Source organism: Sarcophilus harrisii, chromosome 2, assembly GCF_902635505.1.
Source record: "Sarcophilus harrisii chromosome 2, mSarHar1.11, whole genome shotgun sequence".
NCBI lineage: Eukaryota > Metazoa > Chordata > Mammalia > Dasyuromorphia > Dasyuridae > Sarcophilus > Sarcophilus harrisii.
Window position 1 is genome coordinate 211,690,218 of NC_045427.1, and position 25,738 is coordinate 211,715,955.

The 25,738-nt window shown below is 34.3% G+C and overlaps 1 protein-coding gene across 15 annotated transcripts in view; it reads right to left on the reverse strand.

Moving 5' to 3' along the window:
• Positions 1-25,738, reverse strand: part of CLIP4 (CAP-Gly domain containing linker protein family member 4) — a 126,104-nt gene that overhangs the window by 61,062 nt on the left and 39,304 nt on the right. For 10 of the 15 annotated variants that reach the window (XR_004231872.1, XM_031951321.1, XM_031951318.1 and 7 more), the window contains 6 exons: positions 21,348-21,495; positions 20,086-20,225; positions 16,409-16,502; positions 15,051-15,212; positions 3,915-4,033; positions 685-921 (listed from right to left, as the gene is read on the reverse strand). Coding sequence is in view for 14 of the 15 variants with exons in the window: in XM_031951321.1 (XP_031807181.1) it covers positions 685-921; positions 3,915-4,033; positions 15,051-15,212; positions 16,409-16,502; positions 20,086-20,225; positions 21,348-21,480 (885 nt within the window). In the remaining variant the exon portion in view is untranslated. Of the gene's footprint in view, positions 1-684; positions 922-3,914; positions 4,034-15,050; positions 15,213-16,408; positions 16,503-20,085; positions 20,226-21,347; positions 21,496-24,241; positions 24,349-25,738 lie in introns of all 15 variants that reach the window. The other 5 variants (XM_031951311.1, XM_031951314.1, XM_031951308.1 and 2 more) reach the window with 2 other exon arrangements.

Sequence of the window (25,738 nt, forward strand, 5' to 3'; positions counted from 1 at the left end):
AAAATTCCATTCTGAAGCATAAGAATACCTGAGTTCTGAACTAAAGTTGTTTAATCGAATTTAAATCATTAAGTTTATAATCTTTATAATTTGCTAACCCTTTCCTAACACAAACACAAAATAGTAACCTTTGTAAGTAGCCTCTCTCTATCCTACTCCAATGACAAGTTTTAAATGAGATTTTTCTAATGCCCTATTCTAAATGAAGACTGCCCAATATCAAGAGGAGAGAATAAACTCCCTTTGCTAAGAAAATTAGAAAATGGAATGACCACTGAAAAAGTTTTCAAGGGAAATCGAATGTCAAAGTTTATGTCAGGGAAAAGATATCCTCTGTACATCATCCTTTATTTCTAACATTCCCCATTTCCTCATTTGTGAGGTTCCTAGAATTCCCCCACAAAAACTTTATACTTAAAAATTCTTATTGGATTAGTAGGGAAAAAAATCCTTTCTTCAAATGGGTAAAAGAAAACTCTCTTAAATCCCCCTCTATTCGCCTCAACCTTAACTCAATCTTCTTCCATTTGTTTTCATTACCTCTTTAAACACAGTTTGTGGTTTTAAAATGCCTTTGGTACATTGCTATTCCCAATCAAAGTTCATATTTTTTTTTTACTTTTTTTCTTAAATAAATAGGCATGCTAATCTTAAAGATTACTTTGGTGATTTCTATCACTTTACCTTCTGTCCTGCAATGATCACACGGTCTCCCAACTTCAGGCCTAATGATGTAAGCATACTTTTGCCACTTGTAGGATCATAATTTGGGAGCATGGTCTTTGAGGCATCACATAACAAAGGGACAGCATCCAATAGCATTTGTTTGATTTGTTTAGCACTGGCTGCTGCATCTGCCATCTCTAATGGCATATCGACTGGATCTGGAACAACATCCGCAGGGATTTGTCCTTTGTCATTCTACAAATATTGAAAGACAAATGTCACAGCTTAAAATTGACAAAAAAGATATATCTACTTTATGCAAAGAATTATATTAGCTATTCAAAGGGATAAAAATATAAATGAGAAATAGTCCCTTCTGCCCCAGTAATGTGTAATAAAAACAGAAATAGAAGAAAATGTTTATTTTTAAATAGTCATTACCAAACCTTGCAATTTTATTCTATTGCACATAAGTAACTTTGGAAGAACTCAGAATGCATCCTTGCATTTCAGGAACAGGATGAAAATAGCTTAGCCCAGAACATGCTCCTCTAAGAAGAGTAGTAAGGGTAGGACAGTTATAGTGACAATGAACAAACTAAATGTCCATATGTCCTAGATTCTAATGTTGTGTTTTTTAGTGTTTTGTTTGTTTGGGGGGGGGGGGGGGTTGTTGTAGTTTTGGTGTGTTGGGGGTTTTTTGGTATTAAGAAAAAGGAAACATTTAAATGACCACTGACCAAAACAGTTATCTGATTTACTATAATAAAGTAATTAAAATGGTATAATCTAAGGAGAAAAAAATAAAAAATAAATGCTGACTTATAAAAATAAAATGCAACACAAAAGAATGTGGGGAGGAAGGGAAACATAAATCGAAAAAAAGGAGGCATCAAAAGCAAAGCATAGGGCACAAAAGTTGACAGGCATAGGGTACAAAAGTTGACAGAAGTGAAAATTTCAGTCACATAAATAATTAATCTGAGAATGCTTATAAAGAAGAAAATGTCCATAGTAACAATAAATTGAAATTCCATGAGCTAAATACCACAAGGGGATAGCTACTAGCACTTTTTGGAAACCTGCATACACTCTGGGGAAAAAAGAATTTAGTTTATCATTGAAATAGATAAGCCTTCCACTCTTATCTGTCTGCCAGTTGGACTAGGTCATATAAAGAACCATATAAGGCAGGGATCCTCAAATTTTTTAAATAGGGGGTCTGTCCCTCAGACTGTTGGAGGGCCAGAGTATAGTAAAAACAAAAACTTTGTTCTGTGGGCCTTTAAATAAAGAAACTTCATAGCTCTGGGTGAGGGGGATAAATGTCCTCAGCTGCTGCATCTGGCCCACGGCCATAGTTTGAGGACCCCTGAATAAGGAATAATTAAGACTGGCTAGCCTACAGAAGAAAGATGATAGCAAGAGTACTGATTACTGTCACCACATATTTGAATGGTTATCACACTGATCAAAGGAGCACGGATTTAGACCTGGGAGGGATCTAAGAAATCATCTAGTCCAACACTTTCATTGTACAAATGAAGAAACTGAGGCCCAGGGAGGTGAAGTGATTTTTTCTAAGATCACAGAGGTGAGGAATAGATTCAGGATTTGACCAGGCCTTAAAGTTCAGTGCTCTTTACATTGTATGATACTACATCCCTGAAAGCATTAAACTTATTTTGCCTGAGCCCTGATATATGCAGAACTTCAAGCAGGGAAAGGCACAGGAAAGAAGACTTCAGCTTAGTATAAGAAAGAACATCCTAACAATTAGAAATGTCAAAAGCCAAAAGGGGCTCCCTTGTACCACCTGTAATAAGCTCTTCTTCCCTAGAAGTGTAAGCAGCAAGGAGAGAATTTATGATTCAGATAAAGGTCTGAAAAAACCAGTCAGACCCTTCACAAAGATTCAATTATTCTTCTTTATTATTATATATTACATTTTCTGTTCCAGATTATGATTTCAATCTTACTTCACTGTTATTTTTGCAAGTGAGAACATTATGAAAGGGAGAAAATTATCTTCTTTTCTCAAAATATATTTTAAAATGTACTAAACTTTTAAATGCAATTTTTCTTAAACCATCTTGGAATAAATTCCCCAACATACACACGCGTGCGCACACACACACACACACACACACACAAATATATGTCAATTTTTATTATTGAATATTAAGCTATAGAATGTCACCTCAACTTTTCAAATTCCTAAGAACAAACTGAAAATTTATGATTTAGGAGATAAATCTGAGGAAGGTACTGGAAATAGACTGCAGTTAAGTAACTTGATGAGGATCACAGATATTTCACTTAATGGTAGTATCAAAAGATGGAATTTGAAACCAGAGCTTCCTGATCCCAATTCAGCAATATGTCCACTAAGCTAATTCTCATTCTTTATAAGGTAAGTAAATTAAGTGGAACTGAGATTTAATACATAAATTTGTACTTAACATGAAACTTTTCAATAACACATCTATCTATGAGGCAGCATGACCAGCTTCCAATCATGGCTCTGACATTACTCATATAGCCTAGATAAAACATTTTCCTTCTTAAGGCCTCAATTTCCTCATCTCTAAAGTGAAAGAGTTGGACTAGATGGCTTCTAGATCCCTTTGGGCTTTAAACATACAATTTCAGAATCCTAACATATAAACTTTATCCACAACTATACCAAAAATAAAAGAAATATCTTCCCATTCTCTTGCAGATATACACTTTTAATTAATCATATTTAGTAAATAAAAACTCATTCTTTGGCTATAGGCATTAAGCAACAGAAACTCTATTTAAAATGGGATACAAGACAAAGAAAGGAGGAAAGGCTAAAAAGAAACCCAAAGTAGCTTTAGCAACAACAATATTATATGCAGCACTGATCTTTTGCTGAGGATGGTATATTAATTACATTTTAATGTTAGCAGTCATTCCTTGAATTTCTGAGAACTGGATTTTATTATCAATTATAAAAGATAGGCAATTAGTCCACACTCTGGGATGGCAGAAATCTGGCTTAGACCTTGGGAAAGCCGAACCTAAATTACAATCTGTCATTACTTTCAGTGAGCTATCCTATATCCAAACACAAAGTTTGGATTACCACTTAATTATTAGCCAAAATTTTTAAACACAATTATAGTTGATAATTTAATTTTTTTCCATTTATCCATTTGGTTGGGGATAATAAGTTTAGGGGGGCATAGGAGTAGTTCTTCCTTAAAAATCTAGACCCTTACCCTAAATGCAGGATTTGCTCCATGTTCCAGTAAACACTTCACAGCCCCCGTGCACAAGTTAAATGCTGCAATATGCAGAGCTGTTCCAAAAGCAAAGTCACTGCATGTAGCATCCACATCTGCAATTAAATATCACAAACATGTTAACTCATTCATCCGTAGATATAAGAAAAAAACAATATAGGATTTTATTTTGAAGAACTCTATCATGATGAAATAAAGTATGACCATACTCCCTGAAAGACAACTTAACCAAAAGAGATAAGAATTCCCCATTATGATCAGCTGGACTCTTGATGTTCAGAACATATGATGGAATCCATTTATCTGAGTAGAGGCTATGTAGGGCTTTTCAATAGTCAGCAACAAAACTACTCTTTAAGAACATAAAGTCTACAGAACCAGGAGATCATTATATACCTCAACAACGATACTGTATGAGGATGTATTCTGATGGAAGTGGATTTCTTCGACAAAGAGAAGATCTAATTTAGTTTCAATTGATCAAGGATGGACAGAAGCAACTACACCCAAAGAAAGAACACTAGGAAATGAATGTAAACTGCTTGTATTTTTGTTTTTCTTCCCGGGTTATTTATACCTTCTAAATCCAATTCTCCCTGAGCAACAAGAGAACTGGTCGGTTCTGCATACATATATTGTATCCAAGATCTACTGTAACCTATTTAACATGTATAGGACTGCTTGCCATCTGGGGGAGGGGGTGGAGGGAGGGAGGGGAAAAATTGGAACAGAAGTGAGTGCAAGGGATAATGTAAAAAATTACCCTGGCATGGGTTCTGTCAATAAAAAGTTATTAAAAAAAAAAAAGAACATAAGCTCTAGCTGCTGAGTCCAATATTAGATTCAATTTTGATTTTTCACTATTTCACATTTGTAAAAAATGCAATGTAACTTCCAATGACAAGATGGTACAATGAGAAGCCTTCTGAAGCCCTACCAAATTCCCCTCCAAACAACTACAAAACTGCCTCAGAATTGTACTAGGAGCAGAGAATCAATTTACCGGTACAGCAGAAAGAATCTGTCTCTCACTGGCATGGGAAGCAAACAAGTTCTAAAAGCAGCACTGCCACAGCTAGCCTCAGAATAGGGGGTCTGCAGCTAGGTTCCAAGCTTGGGGAAAGTCACCACAGACCCATGTTCTCCAGCAAATCAGCAGCCCCCTGCTGATTTGCAACGTGAGCAGTCTGCAGCCCAACAAATTCCCATCCCAGCACTCCCATCCCCAGAATAAGCCACCAGCAAGGCTTAACACCCCACTGCTGACCAGTAGGGAAGCCCTTCCTCCCTCATGGGCCAACAGGGAGACCCTGCTCCTGCAGGACTATCAGCAGATAGACTGTTTCCATACCAACCCAGCAGTAAGGTCCCACCCTTCAGGCAGATCAGTAGCAAAATTACTCCTCTAGGATCTGCTACACATAAAGGCCTGTACCAAGCCAGCTAAGTCCCACCCTAAGGTTGACCAGCAACTAGAACTCTCCTGGGGCCAACTACCAGAAAGACTATTACTAAAGCAACCCAGGAGCAAAGCCTCACTCCTAAAGCAGGCCAGCACACACAGTGGAGATCAACAGAGAGGCTCCACATACCAATACTAGCCATAAGGAAAGCCTGCCCTGGAGCCCAGTCAAAGTCAACACAGTAAGACCTGAGACCCAGTACAAAAAGCCTGGGACTATGTAAGACAAGAGTCCACTTCTCATATTAAAAACCCCAAGTCACAAAAAAGGCAGAAAAAATGAGGGAAAAAAAAGATATTGACTATAGAAGCTTACTATTTTATATAGGAAGGATCAAGGCATAAACTTAGAAGAGGACAAAGTGATGTCAAAATGTCTACATATGAAGCCTCAAAAAATAAAATTTGGTCTCAGTCCCAAAAAGAATTCCTAAAAGAGGTTAAAAAATGATTTTTAAAAGCAAATTAGGAAAATAAGAGAAAAAGTGGGAAAAGAAATGAATAATGCAAGAGAATCCCCCCCCCCAAAAAAAAAAAGTTAATAGCACAGGAAAAGATATACAAAAATTTATTGAGTAAAATAACACCTTTAAAAAAAATAGGTCAAATGAAAAAGGAAATTCAAAAGATCATTGAAGAAAATAATTCCTTTAAAATCAGAAGTGACTAAGTGGAAATTAATACTCTATGAGACATCAAAAGATGATGAAAATCAAAAAAAGTTTCTTTTTTTAAGTGAAATTTCTCATTGGAAAAACAAATGACCTAGAAAATAGATCCAGGAGAGATAATATAAGAATTACTGAACTATCTGAAAGCCATGATTTAAAAACAAAAAAAGCCTAGACAACATCTTTCAAGGAATTATAAAAAAAAAAAAATTGCCCAGATATATTAGAACTAAAGTGAAAGAATCTACTGATCACTGCCTGAGATCCCAAAATGAAAATTCCCAGGAACATCGCAGTCAAATTTCAGAGCTCAAAAATCAAGGAGAAAGTATTGTGTACAACAACAACAACCAAAAAAGGCAAATATTGTAGAACTACAGTCAGAATTAAGCAGGATTTTGGAAGCTTCCATATTAAAGAACTAGAGGGCTGATATACCAGAAGATAAAGGAATTAATTAGGATTAGAACTAAGAATCATCTATCCAGCAAAAACGAATATAATCTTTCAGGGAGAAAAATGGATATTTAACAAAACAGAAGATTTTAAGCATTTCTAATTAAAAGACCAGAACTGAATTTTAAAAAACTTGATCTCCAGATTTAAGACTGAAGAGAAACATTAAAAGTTGGAAAAGAAACAATAAAGAAAAAAACATAAGAAAACCAATAAGGTTAAACTTCATATTTCTATATGGCAAGAAATTTGTAACACTTAACAACAACACAATAAAGAGAAAGAAAAGTGCATTGAAAGGAGGGCTAGATTATTCCATTAAAAAGAAGCATAAAAGTGCTATTATAATAGAGAAAAAGATGGCAGGAATAGCCTTATTCTCATCAACATTGGTTTAAAGTAGAAATTAACATACACCTTCAGAATTCTATTTTACATGCTAAGGAAGTAAAAAGGAACAGGATAATAGAAAGGGGGAAAGGAACTGATAAAAGGGAGAGCATGTTGGGGAAGGTGATAATCAGAAGTAAAACACATGTGAGGAGGAAAGGGTTGGTGGGTAAGAGGAAGATAAATAAGAGGAGAAATAGTATGTAGCGAAACACACAGCTTAACTATGAATGTGAATGGGACAAACACACATAAAAATAGAAATGACAGCAGAATGGACTAAAAACCAGAATTCTAAAACATATTGTTTAGAAAAAACATATGAAGCAGAGAGATCTACACATAAAGGTGTAAGGGGCTGGAACAAAGTCTATTATGCTTCAGCGCGAATTACCAAAGACAGATGCATCTAAATTTTTGAATAATTTGAATGAGTTACAGAAGGAAATCAATCAAAATCAAAATTGATTTTAAAAAAGCAAAGAAGAAAACTAAATTACTAATATCAATAATGAAAGGAATGAATTCACCATCAATGAAGAGGAAATTAAGACAATGTTAGGAGCTACTTTGCCCATTATATGTCAATAGACTTGAAAATCTAATTGAAGTGGAAAAATATCTACAAAGATTTAAAAAAAATTAATAGAAGAAATGAAATGATCAATCTTAGACAAAGAAACTGAACAAGCCACCAATGAACTTTCTAAGAAAAAAATTCCCAGGACCAGATGGATTCACGAGTAAATTCTACCAAACATTTAAAGAACACAATTAATCCCAATATTATATGAACTATTTAGAAAAATAGAAGAGTAATACCAAATTCCTCTTGTTATATAAAACCATTAGAAAGTATTATCTGTGGTGGGAATAAGCTAAGATGCCTTCCTAATACATTCAGAGTGAAGCAAGGGTGCCCAATTATCACCTCTAATCTTTAATATTGGGCTAGAAATGCTAACTATTCAGCAGTCACCAAAACCATTTGGTATTGGCTAAGAAATAGACTAATTGATCAGTGGAATAGATTAGGTTCACAGGACAAAATAGTCAATAACTGTATCAGTCTAGTTTTTGAAAAACCCAAAGACCCCAACTTTTGGGATAAGAATTCACTATTTGACAAAAACTGCTGGGAAAATTGAAAATTAGTATGGCAGAAATTAGGCATGGACCCACACTTAATACCGTACACCAAGATAAGACCAAAATGGGTTCATGATTTAGGCATAAAGAATGAGATTATAAATAAATTAGAAGAACATAGGATAGTTTACCTCTCAGACTTGTGGAGGAAGAAGGAATTTATAAATAAAGAAGAACTAGAGATCATTATTGATCACAAAATAAAAAATTGTAATTATATCAAGTTAAAAAGCTTTTGTACAAACAATAATGCAGACAAGATTAGAAGGGAAGCAATAAACTGGGAAAACATTTTCTACAGTTAAAGGTTCTAAGAGGCCTCATTTCCAAAATATATGGAGGACTAATTTATTGGAAATCAAGCCATTCTCCAATTGATAAGTGCTCAAAGGATATGAACAGACAGTTTTCAGATGATGAAATTGAAACTATTTCTAGTCATATGAAAAGGTGTTCCAAATCATTATTGATCAGAGAAATGCAAATTAAGACAACTCTGAGATACCTCTACACACCTATTAGATTGGCTAAGATGACAGGAAAAGATAATGATGAATGTTGGAAGGGATGTGGGAAAACTGGGACACTGATGCACTGTTGGTGAAGTTGTGAACAGTTCAACCATTCTGGAGAGCAATTTGGAACTATACTCAAAAAGTTGTCAAACTGTGCATACCCTTTGATCCAGCAGTATTATTACTAGGCTTATACCCCAAAGAGATACTAAAGAAGGGAAAGGGACCTGTATGTGCAAAAATGTTTGTGGCAGCCCTCTTTGTAGTGGCTAGAAACTGAAAATTGAATGGATGCCCATCAATTGGAGAATGGCTGAGTAAATTATGGTATATGAATGTTATGGAATATTATTGTTCTATAAGAAATGACCAGCAGGATGAATACAGAGAGGCTTGGAGAGACTTACTAGTGATGCTTAAGTGAAATAAGCAGACCCAAGAGATCCTTATACACTTCAACAACAATACCATATGAGGATCAATTCTGATGGAAGTGGCTATCTTCAGCAATGAGAGGATCCAATTCAGTTCCAATTGATCAGTGATGAACAGAACCAGCTACACCCAGCGAAAGAACACTGGGAAATGAGTGTGGACTACAACAGCATTTGCACTCTTTCTATTGTTGTTTACTTGCATTTTTGTTTTTCTTCCCAGGTTATTTTTACCTTTCTAAATCCAATTTTTCTTGTGTAACAAGAGAACTGTATAAATATGTACACATATGTTGTATTTAACATATACTTTAACATGTTTAACATGTATGGAACTGCCTGCCATCTAGGAGAAGAGGTGGAAGGAAGGAACGGAAAAGTTGGAACAGAAGAGTTTCCAAAGGTGAAAAATTAGCCATGCATATGTTTTGTCAATAAAAAGCTGTAATAGTAAGAAGAAATGTTGGCTATAACAATAAGAAAAATGTAACAGCAATATTGTTTGATGAAGAGTTGTAAGTGATTTTACTTTTCTCAGCAATACAACGATGTAAAGAATCCCAAAGGACTGATGAAATATACTATCCATTCCAGAGAAAGAACTAATATTGACTGAATACAAACTGAAGCGTATTATTCACTTTCATTTTTTTCCTATTGTTCACAGTATCTTATACAAAATACAGAAATGTTTCACATAATTACTATGTATGACCTATATCTGATTGCTTATTGTCTTATTGGGGGATTTGAAGTTCAATTTGAAATTTGAAACTCAAAACTTTAAATAATTTTTTAACTGGAAAAAATATAATGGAATTTTTACCCATGTGAAATCTCATTAAAATTCTGAGTTAACTTTTGAAGTGAGAAACAGTTAAGATTTTGAGACTGTAATAACAATGAATTCTGAAACAAAACAGAGGAAGGGCTGGAGCTAGAATCAAGAAAAGCTGGGTTCAAACTATTAAAATTACACCAGCATCACAAGTGTGAGCAAGTCACAACTTCCAGTTTATTCATCTATAAAATAGACATCACAGCACCTATCCTAACCACCCTCCACTAAATCCTACTCCAGTGTCTCATGATGGCCTGAGTTCCTGAAGGCTGTATCCGAAGAGCACAAACTCCAGCAGTTAAGGTTTCAAGTACGATAGCAATCCAAGAAGGCCAGCCTAGGTAAGTAGAAAAAGACGCAACACCAAAAAGACTTGTCATTTCAGGGAATTATCTCACCATGGCAAAGAAAAATACAAAATGGTCTTCAAACCAATGCAGGTCCTTCTGCTTCTGCAATTATTGTGGCAAACCCTGAGCTGTTGATACTTTCCTCTGTGAGATCCTTCTTCAATGGCCATTAAGTAGATAAATGTATATAAGAGATTACCAGTCTTTACCATTCTTTATATGACAAAGCCAGCAGGCAGAAGAAATTTACAATGAGATAAAAAGAAGGTTCACTGATTCTCCTTGGAAAGGCAAATAAAGGAGCTAGCAGACTTGGTTCTAATATGTGCCTCAAAGACAAGGGGAAAAAAAAACCATTTCACAAGATATTTGGTCATCCAATATCACATTTAAAAGAAATCGGAGGGGGAAAAAAAAACACTACCATGAAAATAACAGCAGCTGATAACAACAACAGGTAGAAGAGGATGAGGAGGTAAAGATATTATACTGAGAAGTCAATAAAACCTTCCAAATTAAATTAGCATACCTTCTGATTCTCAATGACTAACATAAAGGTAGAAAAATATATAGATGGCAAAAAATAATTAGAAAATATGGATGCAAAACAAGGAAAAAAAGAGAATCCCAAAGACTAGTATCACAGACTACACAAAAGCTTCATGTCTACATATCATTAATACTTTTCTTGAAGAAAGAATCAGGAAGTACCACACCTGGAGATTAAATCTCATCACAAAAAAAAAAAAAAAAAAAAACAAGAAAGAAAGAAAAAAAGAATGATTATATTTTAACACAGAAGAAACAACACATTATTAATATAGGACTTTTCTTGTGGCAAATGTCTATGCATAATTAGGCCACTGCCTTGTTAAAATAAAGATCAAAATGAACAAAACCAGAAAAATAAATAAGAATGATAAAAAGATGTGGCACACAGTTAAAACAACTCTATCTCAACTTATTTCAACAAGTGAAAGTTTTTTTTATCTTATCACTAATGATCAAATTTGATCAGTTAATAAGCTTTTATAGAAATATTAAATGTTTTTCAAATTACATATAATAGGAAAATATCTTATATAGAGAGATTTACATATCGATGTCTATGTAAGGCATAGCTATATAGATCTATAGATATGTTTATATCTATATCTATATATAATATAGATGTATAATCAATCTATAAATATAGATCTATAGATCTATATAGCTATAGATAAAAAGGTTAATAAAAAAATTATTTGAAAATACAAAAAAGTTTTTAAATTAAATTGATGAAATATTATCAACAACATTACTTCACAAACAGGAATAAATCATAAAAAAATTAGTTTGTTTTTTTTTTTAAATCTTAGTAAAGCACTCACCAAAGTTATTATAGGGCAGTTACATACCAGGGCTTCTCCAACAAAAGATGACTCTAGACCTAGATTCATATGGATCTGGATTCATATCCCAGCTCTTCTCCAAAGAAAATCTTTTGATTGTAATTATAGATTATTCCAGGACCTGTGGTCTTTTACTGTAACTGCTGATAAATCCTGTATAATTCTAATTGAAACTTTAGCATATTTTAATTGTTGGAGGGGGTTGTTTTTGTTTTTTTTTGTCAAATTTTCTTTGTTCTGGGGGTTTCAAAATTTAACAACATTCATTTTTGTTTTCCTAATATTATCTCTCTGAGGTGATGATTGGTAGGTTTTTTTTCCTTTTTCTACTTAACCTTCATGTTCTATCACTCCAGGACAATTTTCTTTGATTATTTCTCATATTATTTGTGTAAAGGTTCTCTTTTTGGTCACAGCTTTTAGGTAGTCCAATTATTTTTATGTTTTCTCTTCTTGATCTGTTCTCCAGATTTCTTATTTTTCTTATGTTTCACACTCTTCATTCTTTATATTTTGTTTTGTTATTTCTTGGTCTAATAGCTTTCCTAGTTTCACCTTGCCCAATTCTATTTTTCAAAGAATTATTTTCTTAAGAGTTTGGATCTCTTTTTCTAGTTGGTTGACTTTCTTTTCATAATCTTGTTTTTCTTGGATGACTCCTTTTTTTAAAAAAGTTTTCCTGCAATCTTTCATTTGATTTTTAAAGTCTCTTTTGAGTTCTATAAATTTTTTTTCTGGGCAGGTAGTAATTTAACATTACTTTTTAGGGTTAGAGAGGCTTTTCTTTCTTTATTATCGTCTTCTGAAGATGAACTCTAGTCTTCCCTATTCCCATAGTAAGTTTCTTTGACTAGGTTTTCTTTCTCCTTTGCCTGCTCATTTTTTTTTAAAATGAAAACTTAATATAACTACTTCTAATCCTGGGATGAGGACCTGAAATCCCAAACCAAAACTTCCACCCTCCTGCAGGCTGGCCCACAGCCAGCAGAGTACTGCTTCTGAATTCTCTAGGTGTCCTGGTTCCTCCTTGCCCAGGATTTTATCTCTGCTGCATAACTGGGATTGGCATTTCTTATCAGGAGAGTCATCCAGGACTCACACCACCGGCTCCCCCACTCTGGGAAGTAAAAGTTCCTGTGATTTCAGTGATGCTACCTCAGAACTCCGCTAGCCTCAGAACTCCCCACTTGCTTTTTCTGTGGAGCTAGCCTGAAGGTGTTTCCAGTTAAAACTCGGTCCTGACATCTTTCTTCAGGTCTTCTCAGATTGTCCCAGTAGGACCCTTGTTCTGCCCCATGTCTTATTTGTTTTTTTTGCCAGTCTATGTACACCCTCAGGTACAATTTTGTTTTGTTTGTGAGGGAAACATGGAGAGTTTGGAATTTTCTGACCTATCCATCATCTTCCCAGATTGCATTTTAATCTAATTCAGGATGTGCTGGGGAGGGTCACATACATGTTTGACAGTCCACCCTATGCTCCTCTTAAATAGAGGAAAACCTCTAAAATCAAGAGCTTGAGTATCAAACCTATACTTAACAATCTATCTATCTGATGTTCACTCATCCCTGAGAACATAACTGGGTACATTCATTATCCTGATAATAAACCTCACTGTAAAAGGATAAGGAGATCTATCACAGACAGGTGAATTATCTAATTAAGTCTTTTTCCCTAATATACTGAGGGCTGAAAGGGCACAAAACATCCATGTGTGAAACAACATGTACATAGATGAATAAAGACAAGATATATGCAAAATCAGTAATGTGTGCTCTTCTTTCTCATTTCTGCTTCTTGGATATCTAATCCCTTTATAGCAACATAAAAATCAAAAGAGTTCTGCATTCATAGAACATGGGTCATAGCCCCCTTGTGCAGCCTTACAGAAGGTACTTACCCTCCATAGGCCTTAATTATCTCATCTGTAAAAAGAGTGCACAGGACCAGAAAACCTGTGGGAGTCTCTCAACCCTACATCTATGTATAAATCTGTAAGTGCCACCTCTTCCAAGAGGCCTTTCCTGATATCCCAGTTTTACACATGGCCCTACAAAAATTACTCTAAATCTCTTTTGTGTATGTTTTGTATTTATTTATCTATATGAGTTGAATCTTCCCAATAAAATATAAGGTCCTTCAGGGCAGGAACAATTTCATGCTTGTCCTTATATCCTCATAATGCTGGGAATATACTACCCCCTTAGTTGTTCTCTAAATGTTTTGAGTTTAATTGAACTGTGATTCAGGTGATATGATTAGGCAAAAGAACTCAGGTGGTATAATAGTCAAGAATGCTGGGCCTAAAACAAGATTTGAATGCAAATGTAATGGCAGACACTTGCTGTCTGTGTGACTCTGAGCAAATCATTTAATCTATTAATCCAGTTTCCACAACTGTAAAATGGTGCTAAAATGGTACCTATCTCCCATGTGGTTATGCCTCTGAGGTTTTTAATTCCATCCCTCTCTGAGCTTCAGTTTCTTCATTTATGAAACTGGAATAATAATACCTGTAAGCAGCTAGCTTCACGAGGCTTTTGTAGGGATTAAAGGAGATGATGTGGGTGGTTGAAAACTTTAAAGAATTCTACAAATACCACCAGAACAATACAATGTGTGACTCTAGGTTCACAGTCATAATTCCATTCCTTAAATTCAATTCCATTCCTAGAATGGGAGAAGTCAGAAAAGAAATAAAGGAAGCTCTTTAAAAGGCCAATAGTGAATCAAAGTTATGCCCACACACTCATAAATTCTATTCTGGACTACTACTGAAACAGATTTCTATGTGGAATATCCACCAAGGGCCTTCCCATCTCTACCTTCTCTACCCACCCCTCAACACACTTTATGCCAACTTACTAAAAGAACCTTCTTTGGAGATCATCTCATCTTGTCATTCCTATACACAAGGAACTACAGTAGTTACCTATTACATGACATTCAAACATTTAACTTAGGCTTCCTTCCAAGCGTTTTACTAAAAAGCTTTATCAACAACAACACTATGTATCTTGTCACTTCCTGCTTGAATTCTCCAATCCAATCAAGCCAATATATGCTGGTCATTCCCCAAGAAACTTATCACATCACCTTTTATAATGTAACATGGCTCAGACAATAAAGAACTGGCCTTGATGTCAGGAAAACTTGGATCCAAGTCCCATCACAGATAAATATTCCATTTGAATCTAGAAAAGCAACAATTTCTGAATACCTGACACACTTCCCCCTAAGACTGTAAAGTCCCAGAAAAATGGCAATTTGCAGTCAGTAAAGAAAGCTGCTCACTGGAAGATCCCACAATGAAATTTCAAGTCTAGTTTTTAAAAACTGAAGTACAATGTTTTCCAACTATGAACTTTTACCACTCTATTAAAATGCCTAGCACACTTAATCCTTTTTACTCAATGGATGCATAATGAATAATAATGTTCTGACATTACCTACCTTTTGGTTTTGAAGCCTTCAAAATTAAAGTTATAAGTTCTGGGACATCAAAGTAAGCAGCATAATGCAAAGCATTCATGTTTGTCCAGCGACTTCTCAAACTGACATCTGCCCCCAGTTCAATGAGATGAGAGGCAAATTTTACAGCTGTCTCAACATCACCTTAAAAAAGAAGTTTTCAAATTAATTTTCACCAGATAAGAAAAACTGTATATGCCACCAATGACCCATCTTTTTTATCCATACGAAAAGCACAAACAAAACAAATATGTATAATTTTAAAAAGAAAAATCACCCGAAGGTAAATTGTTAACTTACATGTTTTGTCACAAAAATATTCTAACAAAATAAATTGTAATACATCATTCATTAAAATATATCATGTCTTAATGATTATATATTTTCAATGACTCTAATAAAAAAAAGTGCTACTGAAATTTTGAGCTGAAACTTCACTATGAAATCAAGAATTAAAGAATAAATTTCAGAACATTAATTGCATACTAAAACTTGTACATTTCAAAATGATACCCTCAAAACTGAGTATTTTTCAAAAAGAAACACTCCCAAATCAATTTTTCTTCCCTTCTAAGAGCCAAAAAATGTAAACATACACTAGCCTCCAGATGAGACATGACAACAAACTTTGGGCAGTTATGAGTGATAACTCTCTCAAGTCTCTATTATTTACGCTAATCAAGATGATGACAGATAATATAAAACTTCATAATTGTCTTTGGAATACTATTTTTCAGTGTTTACAATCTGAATATGCATTTGTTTGTTATTCTGGAAATTCAATTCAAGTAAATCAATAAAGCCACACATAACATGACTTAAGTAAACTCTCTCTAAAACCCACTTAACTCTAAGACCATCTCAGAGTGAAGCAAAACATTAAGCTTAGTCAATTGTTCCCATTCTGAAGCAGAAAAGGTGAATGATGACTGCATTTCAACAATTTGTCCTATAGGTGTCAAGCAATCTACAGAGACCAAGCTGTGTACTAAAACAAGAAACTGCAATTTGTAAAACTTGAGAGAAATTATCTGGCAGAACAGAAAATTTGCAGAATTTACCTTTAAATAATCAGGATCATCTTAAACTTGACCCTACTTCATCAGGAATTCCCAACATTCACAGAATCCTCTTTCTCCATAATCTAATTATGCTTAATAAGTCAGCATTCTTTCCACAAAGACAATGTGGGTAGATGCAAGTTCCACTTTTAAGATCATATGACAACACACTTTATAGCCAGTGAAGGCCAGGAACATGTGGTTTGATCTAATATTCTACTTCCAAAGTCCTAAAAAGGTTGTCTGTTAACAAATCTGTTAAATCTGCTATATACTTACCAATACCATGAGCTCCAGATTTGCAGGTATAATGGAGAAGAGTCATATCAGTCAGTCCATCTCTATCATTAACATTACATCCTCTCTTGATAATCTAAACAACCAATAAGAATAAAATCAGTGTTATTACTAGTGTTGTTTTTAAATTACCATAAATCTAGAAGAATTAAATCAATTTACTCAAGAACACAGCTAGTCCAATATATTCAGTTTAGTGTTTAACTAACATGTTCCCACAGAACTGACAATTCCTCAAAATACTTTTCAATCTGATCTCATGAAACAATCTTTATCATGATAGACATCACCAGAAAGAAGGTAAAACATATTACAAAATAGCTAAAAACAGTCCTCTCTAAATATATTCTTTTTGACTTTCACTAATAATGAGTAAGTTCCTATTTCCAAAGGGATGTTAACAAAAATAAAAAATATCAGGTCACTCTACCCATTGTGCCAGCCGTTTTATAGTCAAAACAACAAGTATTGATTAAGTGTCTACAATATGTCAAGGACTTCACTAAGTGCTGGAGACACAAAGGCAGACAAAAGAGAGTCCCCTTTCTCAAGAAATTCACAGGATAGTAAAGCTAACAATATGCAAACAATTGTGAACAAACAAGACATACAGAGGATAAACTAGAGATAATCTCAGGGGGAAGACATCAGGGAGACAGGGAAAGATTTCTTGCAGAAAGCAAAATTTTAGCCAAGGAATCCAGAAAACCAAGATGAGGGGAAAGAATTCTAAACAGCAGATAATCAGTGAAAATTCAGGTAGGAGATGAGAATATTTTGTTGTAAGGAACAGAAAAAAGGCCAGTATCATAAGACTGTAGAATATGTAGAAGGGAATGAGGTGTAATAAGATAATGGGAAAGATAGATGTCGATAGGTTATAAAGGATTTGTTTGTTTTATAATGAAATATTTTAAAGCCAAGCAGAAGATTTTATATTTGATCCTGGAGATAAATAGGGAGCCACTGGCACTTACTTAATGACAATTCTTTGAAATAATAATAGATCCAGGAAAGTAGGAATATCTACCAGATAATACCAAAACTAAAGAAAAAAAGGCACAGTCTGAGACAGCACCAAAGTTAAGCCTGTCTGTCTCTTTAGGAAAATATTTTTTAAAATAGCCGACGTTAAGTCACAGCAGTCAAGAGAAAAACTACAACAGAACAAATCCCAGCCTAATAATCTCTAAAAAACATACAAGAGTTTTTAGCTATAGTAAAATTACAACCTGCCACAAGGGCAATTATTTCTATAAAATTTCTTTGACTGTAATAATCAAAGCCAGTGGCTTTGTTATGCTGAAACCTTCCTTGAAATGATATTCCTCATAATCAGATTTCACACAATTATATTTTTATAGAACAGTTTCCTCTGCTCACTCATGTTCATCAAAAGGTATCATAGTCTAATCTTTCCAATTTTAACAATTGTCATTGTATTACAAAGGGTATTATCCCTACATTAGAGAACATTTCTATACTTATATCTTCTCATCACAAATGTGCTTGAAAAAATAATGAAGTCAGTTCCTGAGAGCATCGCAAATCTAGAAATATGAATAACAAAATAACACACTATCCTGGTTTAAATGAGAAAATGTTGTTAAATTCAATTTAGGCAATTATTTTAGTATCCTTAATTTATATTTGTAGTCAGGGAGAAAATAAGTTATAAATCTAGGATTATAGATTCCACTTCTTCAATCTTACCTTATCTTTTTTTCCTTATATAATTTGTGCTTCTAACAGCTCATTTTTAATGAGTAATTTTTTAATGAATATTTCAGAAATGATATATACCAAATGTCCTAAAGAGAGCCTGAGGAAAAATTAAATGATCAAATAAAACTTGCCTACATTCATGATCCTATTGGTCATTCAGTCCTCTACTTTGTACACACCCCACTATTCAAATGAATATCTGATCACATCATTAAAGACATTCCCTCCAATTATGCAAGGCCTAATCCTACAGTCTCTCCATGTGAGGTCCACTCTATGTGCTAGAGGACTTTCTCACTTTCTCCTACCATCACAAAGACAGCAATAGAACACTCAGATTCCCCAATAGTCTATATGTCCATCATGCATCTTCTCCTCCCTTGCCCTCTAAAGGTGGGCAATCTTATTAAATTTTCTGGATGGAAAGCATACTCAAAAGAGTACAGTTTGAGAGATGAAGTCCAATTGCTTCATTTTATAAGTGAGGAGATGAGGTTTCAGTCAAGAAAAATGAAATGACTTCTTCAAGGTCACACAACTACTAAGCACCTGGATAGGATTCAATTGCAACGCCTCTGATTACAAACAATCGTTTTCACTCACTAACATGCTGCCTCTTCACCTCTGGTTTTTCCTTTGCAATCTATTATATCTATTTCTGTTGACTTGTCATTGGAGCTCACTTGAAGATAGATGCCCTTTATTATTTTCAGGTTTAAAACAAGACTACCTGCAAATGAGCATGTCCACAGGATCTCACCATCTATAGAGAATCCTTCTTCCATTTCAGTACTTCACAAGAAGCCTCTGCCAGAAGTGAGGAATTTAATAAGGACTTTCTCATTAATTTATGACTCACCCAATACTGACAGAGGATGGATGAACAAAATTATCTCTGTGGCTGAATCCATTGTATGATCTTAACACACAATGTGTGTGATCTTAGAGGAAAACTTTTAAGGCTATATTTTATGATACTGAATATTTTTTTAAATCAACAATAGAATAAAATCTTGCATTCACTACATCTTTCAAGCAACTGCATGACTGGAGATGCTATAGAAAATCATCTTCAAAAAACTGCCCATTCTATTCTCATAATGAAAACCCTTTAATTTCCATAGATTTTGGGAAAATAGGAAGTTAGGCATGAGGGTTTATAGTTACCAACATTGCCTTCATCACCTCTTTCTAAATAATAAGCAAATTTTTATTCTCTTCATTCAATATTTTTTCCTCTTGCAGATTGAAACTTGAACATAACCCTCTTAATGCTTTTAAGATTGGTTTCCTTCCAAAATATTTTTCTTCTGTGTATACTTGATCTGGCCCAGTTATTCTTTCCAGTGTCATTAACTTCATTCTTTTAAATACCATTTCTAATGTCACTGCCACCACAAAAGGACACCAAGGGTTGGTCTATATTTTCCATTGTTTCATAGGTTCACTTGGACAAAAGTTTCATCACCAAATCATCAGCCCATTTGTAGGATTACCTTTCTATACTAGAACAATCTTCAGAGTATAGAAACAATGACCAGGAATATCCTCAAAAAAAATTTAGAAAATATTGGAAACTACCCAAGCTTGAGTTCACCTAGCTACATTCTCAAGAACCCATTTTCACTAAGGAAGTAAGATTTTCATAAAGGAACAGATGAATACAAAATATAAGTAAAACATCAGGGTGAAAAAGGGATCTTTTATATAAGAAACATTTATTAAATGCCTACAGTGTTTAGAGCACTATTATAAGGATAAATAAGACATTACCCCTGATAAAATAGTGTTTACAATTTAGCATAATTATTAAGTTTCCTTTCCTAACTTTCTTCTTATGAGGTCTGAAATAGGATACTACTTACTAAGCAAATGTAATTCTAGTAAAATCCCCAAATTTAGGTATTATATTTTAATAAGTATACATTGCTTACCTCATTCCCAATAATATCAATGTTCTGTTGGACTTGGGGAACCCATTGTCTTAAAATGGCAAATAATTCAGATACTGATGTTTTAGGATCAAAAAGGATTTCTTGGCACGATGCATCATTAGGATCAAAAAAAGAAAACTCTGTTTAAAAGAGGAAAATATTATTTTAAAAGATAAACAACAAAAATCAATCCCCTAACACTCATTACAATAAATTTCACAGATTACAAAGCTAGAAGGAAGATTCAACAGAATTCATTTAGTCCAATGCCAATTTTATAAATGAAGAAATTGAAGCCCAGAGAAATTAAGGGACTTGCCCAGGTTAGTCTGAGAAAGAGTGAAAATGGAAATCCAAGTCTCATTCTCCCAACAATGAATTTAACCTTCCAGGTATACTTCCTGCTTCTTTCAACTCTAAAATACTATGATTACAAGCTAGAAATTGTTAATAGTATCAAACTATATCTTTTTGTAACACATGCAACTTTATGGTTAAAAAAGCACAATAAAATCTGTACACAATAGAAAATCTAGATTTCAGGAAAGACAAACTGCTAAGATAAAGATGAATGAAAACTTATTTATTCACTCACAATGTTAAAAACTCATGTCTCCTGAACACATGTTTCTTCCTAAAGAACCAAAATTACATCTCAAATGTTTAGCAAAATTGGGATATTTCACCATTTTACCAAATTCATCTTCACCTTTCCTAGACATATTATTCTTGCCAATAAAATCTATTAATGATGAAATAATCCTTAAGAACATTAAAGCCTTTTTTTATGGAAAGGTTATATAAAAGTATCTTGCCCCTCTGACATCTTGAGAAGATAACATTACATCATAATCAAAAATGATGGCATATCTATTCTCTTTTTGTGTACTTATTCTTTGGGATGATCTAGATAGATCTTATAAAAAGCTGTCCCCCTCCACTGCCCTTTGCTATTTTGTAAAGTAATATTCCACTTCTAATGTTCTATAATCTCAGAAGAATTCTGGAAGTTTATGTCATTTTCTAAACTGCAAATTCAGTTAGTCTGCTACTATTGCTTAAAATAAATATATACATTTTTAAGTGAAATGCAAGTGTTGACACAAGAAATAAAGCAATCAGTATGGGAATGCAGAAGCTTAAAGTAAACTATAATAAAAACAGCTTTTGAATTTTGTACAGGATACTGTACATAGTTTTAGAATGATTGAAACAAATCAATTTGCCAGTTAACAAAAAGTTAAAATTACTATACTACATACCACAGTCTGAAGGCATTGGTGCTGCAGAAACTGAAAAGATAACCGGTGTATCAGAACCTGAAAATAAAAATGGGTATCTTCCAATCAAAGAATTTCCTTCTGAGGGAAGATCTGGAAGGTCTTCTATGGTCATCCTCTAGAAAGCCACCTTTAAGGCAAAAAAAATTATTCCCATAAAACTTATAATAGTTAATTCTTATATCATTTTTTTGTTTTTGTTTTTGTTGGGATTTTTTGGGTGGTGGCTTTAAAAAAAAAAAAAAAAAAAAAGGACAATCTTTTAATGGATCTTGCGTTTTCAGTTTCCAATTGCTGGGTTGTTTTTTTCCTAGGCCTTTCAGCATACTGATATGAGATAATAAAAAAATTTTTCTAATACAATCTCTGTCAATGACAAAGGAAATTTTTCCCAGAGAGGCATGGGTGATGACACATAATATTTCACAATAAATAATAGGTGAAACCAGTTTCAAAATTCCAGACTAATCTAAAAGGGTGGGGTTGGTGTTCTCTCAGTTTTACTAAGACACACCACAAAGTATCCACTAGCAAAAAGTTAGCTATTTAGGCCTAGTACTCCGAAATGCTGACAGGGATGATATCTATCATCACATATGGCATGCAATACAATAGGCTTGTGTTTCTTCACATACAAAGAATCTCTTCTATGATGAATTTCCATTCTGTCTCAACATCCAAGTAAAACTTATGGAAAATTATAGTCACATAAAAGTATTTATTGATACTGTCTTACAGTCATAATTTCTTGTGTATACTACATAGGATCTCTGCTGATTCCATGCCATGAAAGAGTTTGAAAATAGGGACTTTTTGAAACAACTGCATGTTGCTTCACTGTCCGCAGGAAACATGAACTAATAACCAGTAAATTCATTCTACTCTGGTGAGTTACTTAATTCAGCACCTGACCAGCATAATGAGGTGGAGAATTTGACAGACTTATTCTCAAGCTGCATGGTAATAACAGGCAACCATGTTTCCTCCCAAGACAGTTGAAGAGTCTTCCTGGAAGACAAATTCAGGCATGACATATTAGGGACCAAGAGCCTTCTAAGATTTGTAGAACATGATCATCACTGTTCAATCCTTGTTATTTCTCTTGGGACAAACAATATTACAAGGACCCTGGAAAGTACTACAAGGGACTGTGAATTCTAGGCAGGAAACTTAAGACCTCTGAAGCATAGGTAACACGTTCATCACCATTGCTGATTGAAGGTTTGGCCTCAGAAGAGAAAAGCAAACTTGGGAAACAAACAGCTGCTTAAGGAGGTATTTGGATTTCTATGCTAGAGATTAAGACACAAGAACGACAGGCTTTTATAAAAATACACTGGACAAATCAAAAGTCAAAAGAGGCAATAAGAGATGACAGAATTCAGAACCTCAGTAGCCAGAGCACTAGTTGAAGAGTCCAAAGATTTAGATTTAAATCTCACCTCTGACATTTATTCCCTGAATGATCTTGAGCACTTAACTTTCCCATGTGATACAGAGTAGACAGGATGGCACTTAAGGTTTCTACCAGCTCTAGAACTATGAACTTATGAAATAGAAAAATCATGAGAAGGAAACAAAGGAAACCAAAGACCTTAATGCAACGAGAGAAGTCTGAGATTTGGGTGGGTTTGATTTAACTGGAATATGGAAACTAACGAACTTATCAAAAGAAATAAAGAATAGTTGAGCAGTAGCACATATAACTAACATGTATATCATGCTTTTAGCATTGCAAAGATCTTTATATACATTATCATATTCAAATGAATAAATCCACGAACTACAGGGACTAAATATAGTGAAGACCATTTGAGCTGAGTTCAACAAAGAGAGGAAAAGAGGCAGTATCAAGGCTGGAATGCCTTTGAGCCCCTAGAGAGAAGAAAATGGATGGGCTCAACAAACATTACAAACCTGCCCGAGAGGCAGGTTATAAGTGATGGGGCCTTCATCAACACCTGATATATGTTCTTTTAGCTTTCTGCTGAAAGAACAGCCAAGAAATGTCTAGTTTGCCATAATGGTTGTTTCATTCTTCAAAAAACAAGTGGGACAAGGAAAATGGTTACTGACACTGCTAAGAAACTACTTGTCTAAGAAAAAAAAAAGGGCTATGATTTTTTAGTGTCCACCATCACATTGAACTTTGGGTCTGAAGTCCTAGGCTCAAATGCTAAGTGACTTTTTCTGGCCATAGGAACATGGGAAAGTCACCTAACCTCAAAATAACTTCATTTCCTCATCTGTAAAACAGGGATATTAATTCTTGTCCTACTTACCTCACTGGGGTTGTGATCTATAGAACCTCAAAATTCTATAGAGCCATCAGCCATTATTATTACATAGGACCAAATAATTGAACACATATTCGTAAAATAGATTTCAAAGACATTTAACAGATTTAATAGAATGAAATTTTAAAAAGAAATAATCCAATCCAAAGAATGCATGGAAGAAGTAATGTCCAGAGTGTGGGACATAATAGTCCTACTGTATTTAGCCAGGATTACATCACAATTAGAGAGAAAAAATATTGATAAGCTGGAGAGTGTCTAAAGGCAGTTATGACAATGATGAGAAGTTGTGCCATATGAGGATCGAGGGAAGAAATTAAACTACTACTAAAACAAAATATTCAATTATCTTCAAGTATTTTAAGAACTATGGTGTGACAGAAGGATTACATTTTGTCTGGTTGGCATTAGAAGGGAGAATTAGAAATAACAGGAAGAAGCTGGAGAGAGCAAAATTCAGCATCAGTATGAAGGAACGCTTTCTAATAAACTGTGCTGTCTAAAAGAGTTGCCCACGACTACAGTCCTTTGAAGGGATCCTAGATAACTTTCTGGGGATATTATAAAGGAGATTTCTACCTGAAAGGTTCAGGTTGAAAACAATGACCTCTCAGGTTTCTTCCCACTCTGAGATCCTACAATCATATGGTGCTTTATCATAATCTGAGGAGGGATACCACTCATTCCTGGAATTGAAAAGGAAACAAAATTTTTGGTCAGGAAAAAAATGGAATAAGGATAGCTTCCTAGATCTTTTTGTGTATTTTCACATCTGTGGGCAACTGAAAATCATTAAATTACATTTTAAAACCAAATAGAAAAGAAAATCAAGGTTTCAACTTAAAAGTTTCTTTTTCTTTTGATACAAATGCTCTTTTGAACTTTAACCTGCTCCATCTCTAACCTAGGCCAGTTCGGTGCTGGGGATTGACCATATTGGTTCCTGCCTAAGCTCTGAGCCCCACTGCAGCTCAGAATTCTCAAGTTCAAGGAAAAATATCAACCAACCACAGCCTTCCAGGTAGCAGGGGGTCTTAGTAATCACCATCTTTCTCCAACACTACAATTTATCCCTAACTTCCTGAAACCTGATGGCCTTTACTTTTGGGAAAAAGAAAAGGAGACTCAAGAGACAAATAAATTTGGAGCTTCAAAAAATAGTATGTAGGCTATAGCTGATGTTTCCTTTCAGGTCAAACTTTTTTACATAATGGCAGCAAAACTTTTCTCTGGAGATTGTGGAGGAACAATATATTTTTACAAGAGGAAAAAAAAGTTATTTTCAGTTTTAAGGGGGAAAAAGTGAATTTGTGGGGTATAATAGTCCATCACTTGCTAGCAATTACCCATTTAAAGCTTAAGTTGATTTTGTTATGAAAAGTTATGACAAGAAAAAAAGGTAAAATGACAATATTTATTGTTGCATCTACCCACATACACTTTCTTTTACTAGATGTTGGTTTATTATGTGCAACTCAACATTACTCATGTGCTTTTTTAGTGGAGGGAAGAGAAGCAAGTAAACACAGCAATTAATCACAAGCACTTCTTGCTGATGCTTTAGCTTTGTAAAATCAATTATTGTCCCTTTAGATGGCATAGCATTACAGAGAGTACTTATTTTTTTTGAGAAAGAGCTATGGGAAGCAATATGGAGCTAAGGAAGGAAAGAGAAGCAGCCAGGGCTACCTCCGTAAAAATCCTAGCATTACAGTAAAGTGTGGTTATGTTTTAACAATATATTAACAGCGACAATATTATGCAAATAATGATGTACATGAAACACAGCAATAGCTGACATCTGCTGAGGTAAGGTAGTATTTGTTCTAAATTACTATGCAAATGATACCACAGTTTTTTAAATACTTGAAGATAATTGAGTATTTTGTTTCAGTAGTAGTTTAATTTCTTTCCTAGGTCCTCATATGGCACAACTTCTCATCTCCTCATCATTATGACTGCCCTCCTTTAGACACCCTCCAGCTTATCAATAATTTTTCTTTCTAGTTGTGATCTAATCATGGCTAAATACAGTAGAACTATTATGTCCCTCACTCTCCCAAGTTTCTCCCAAGT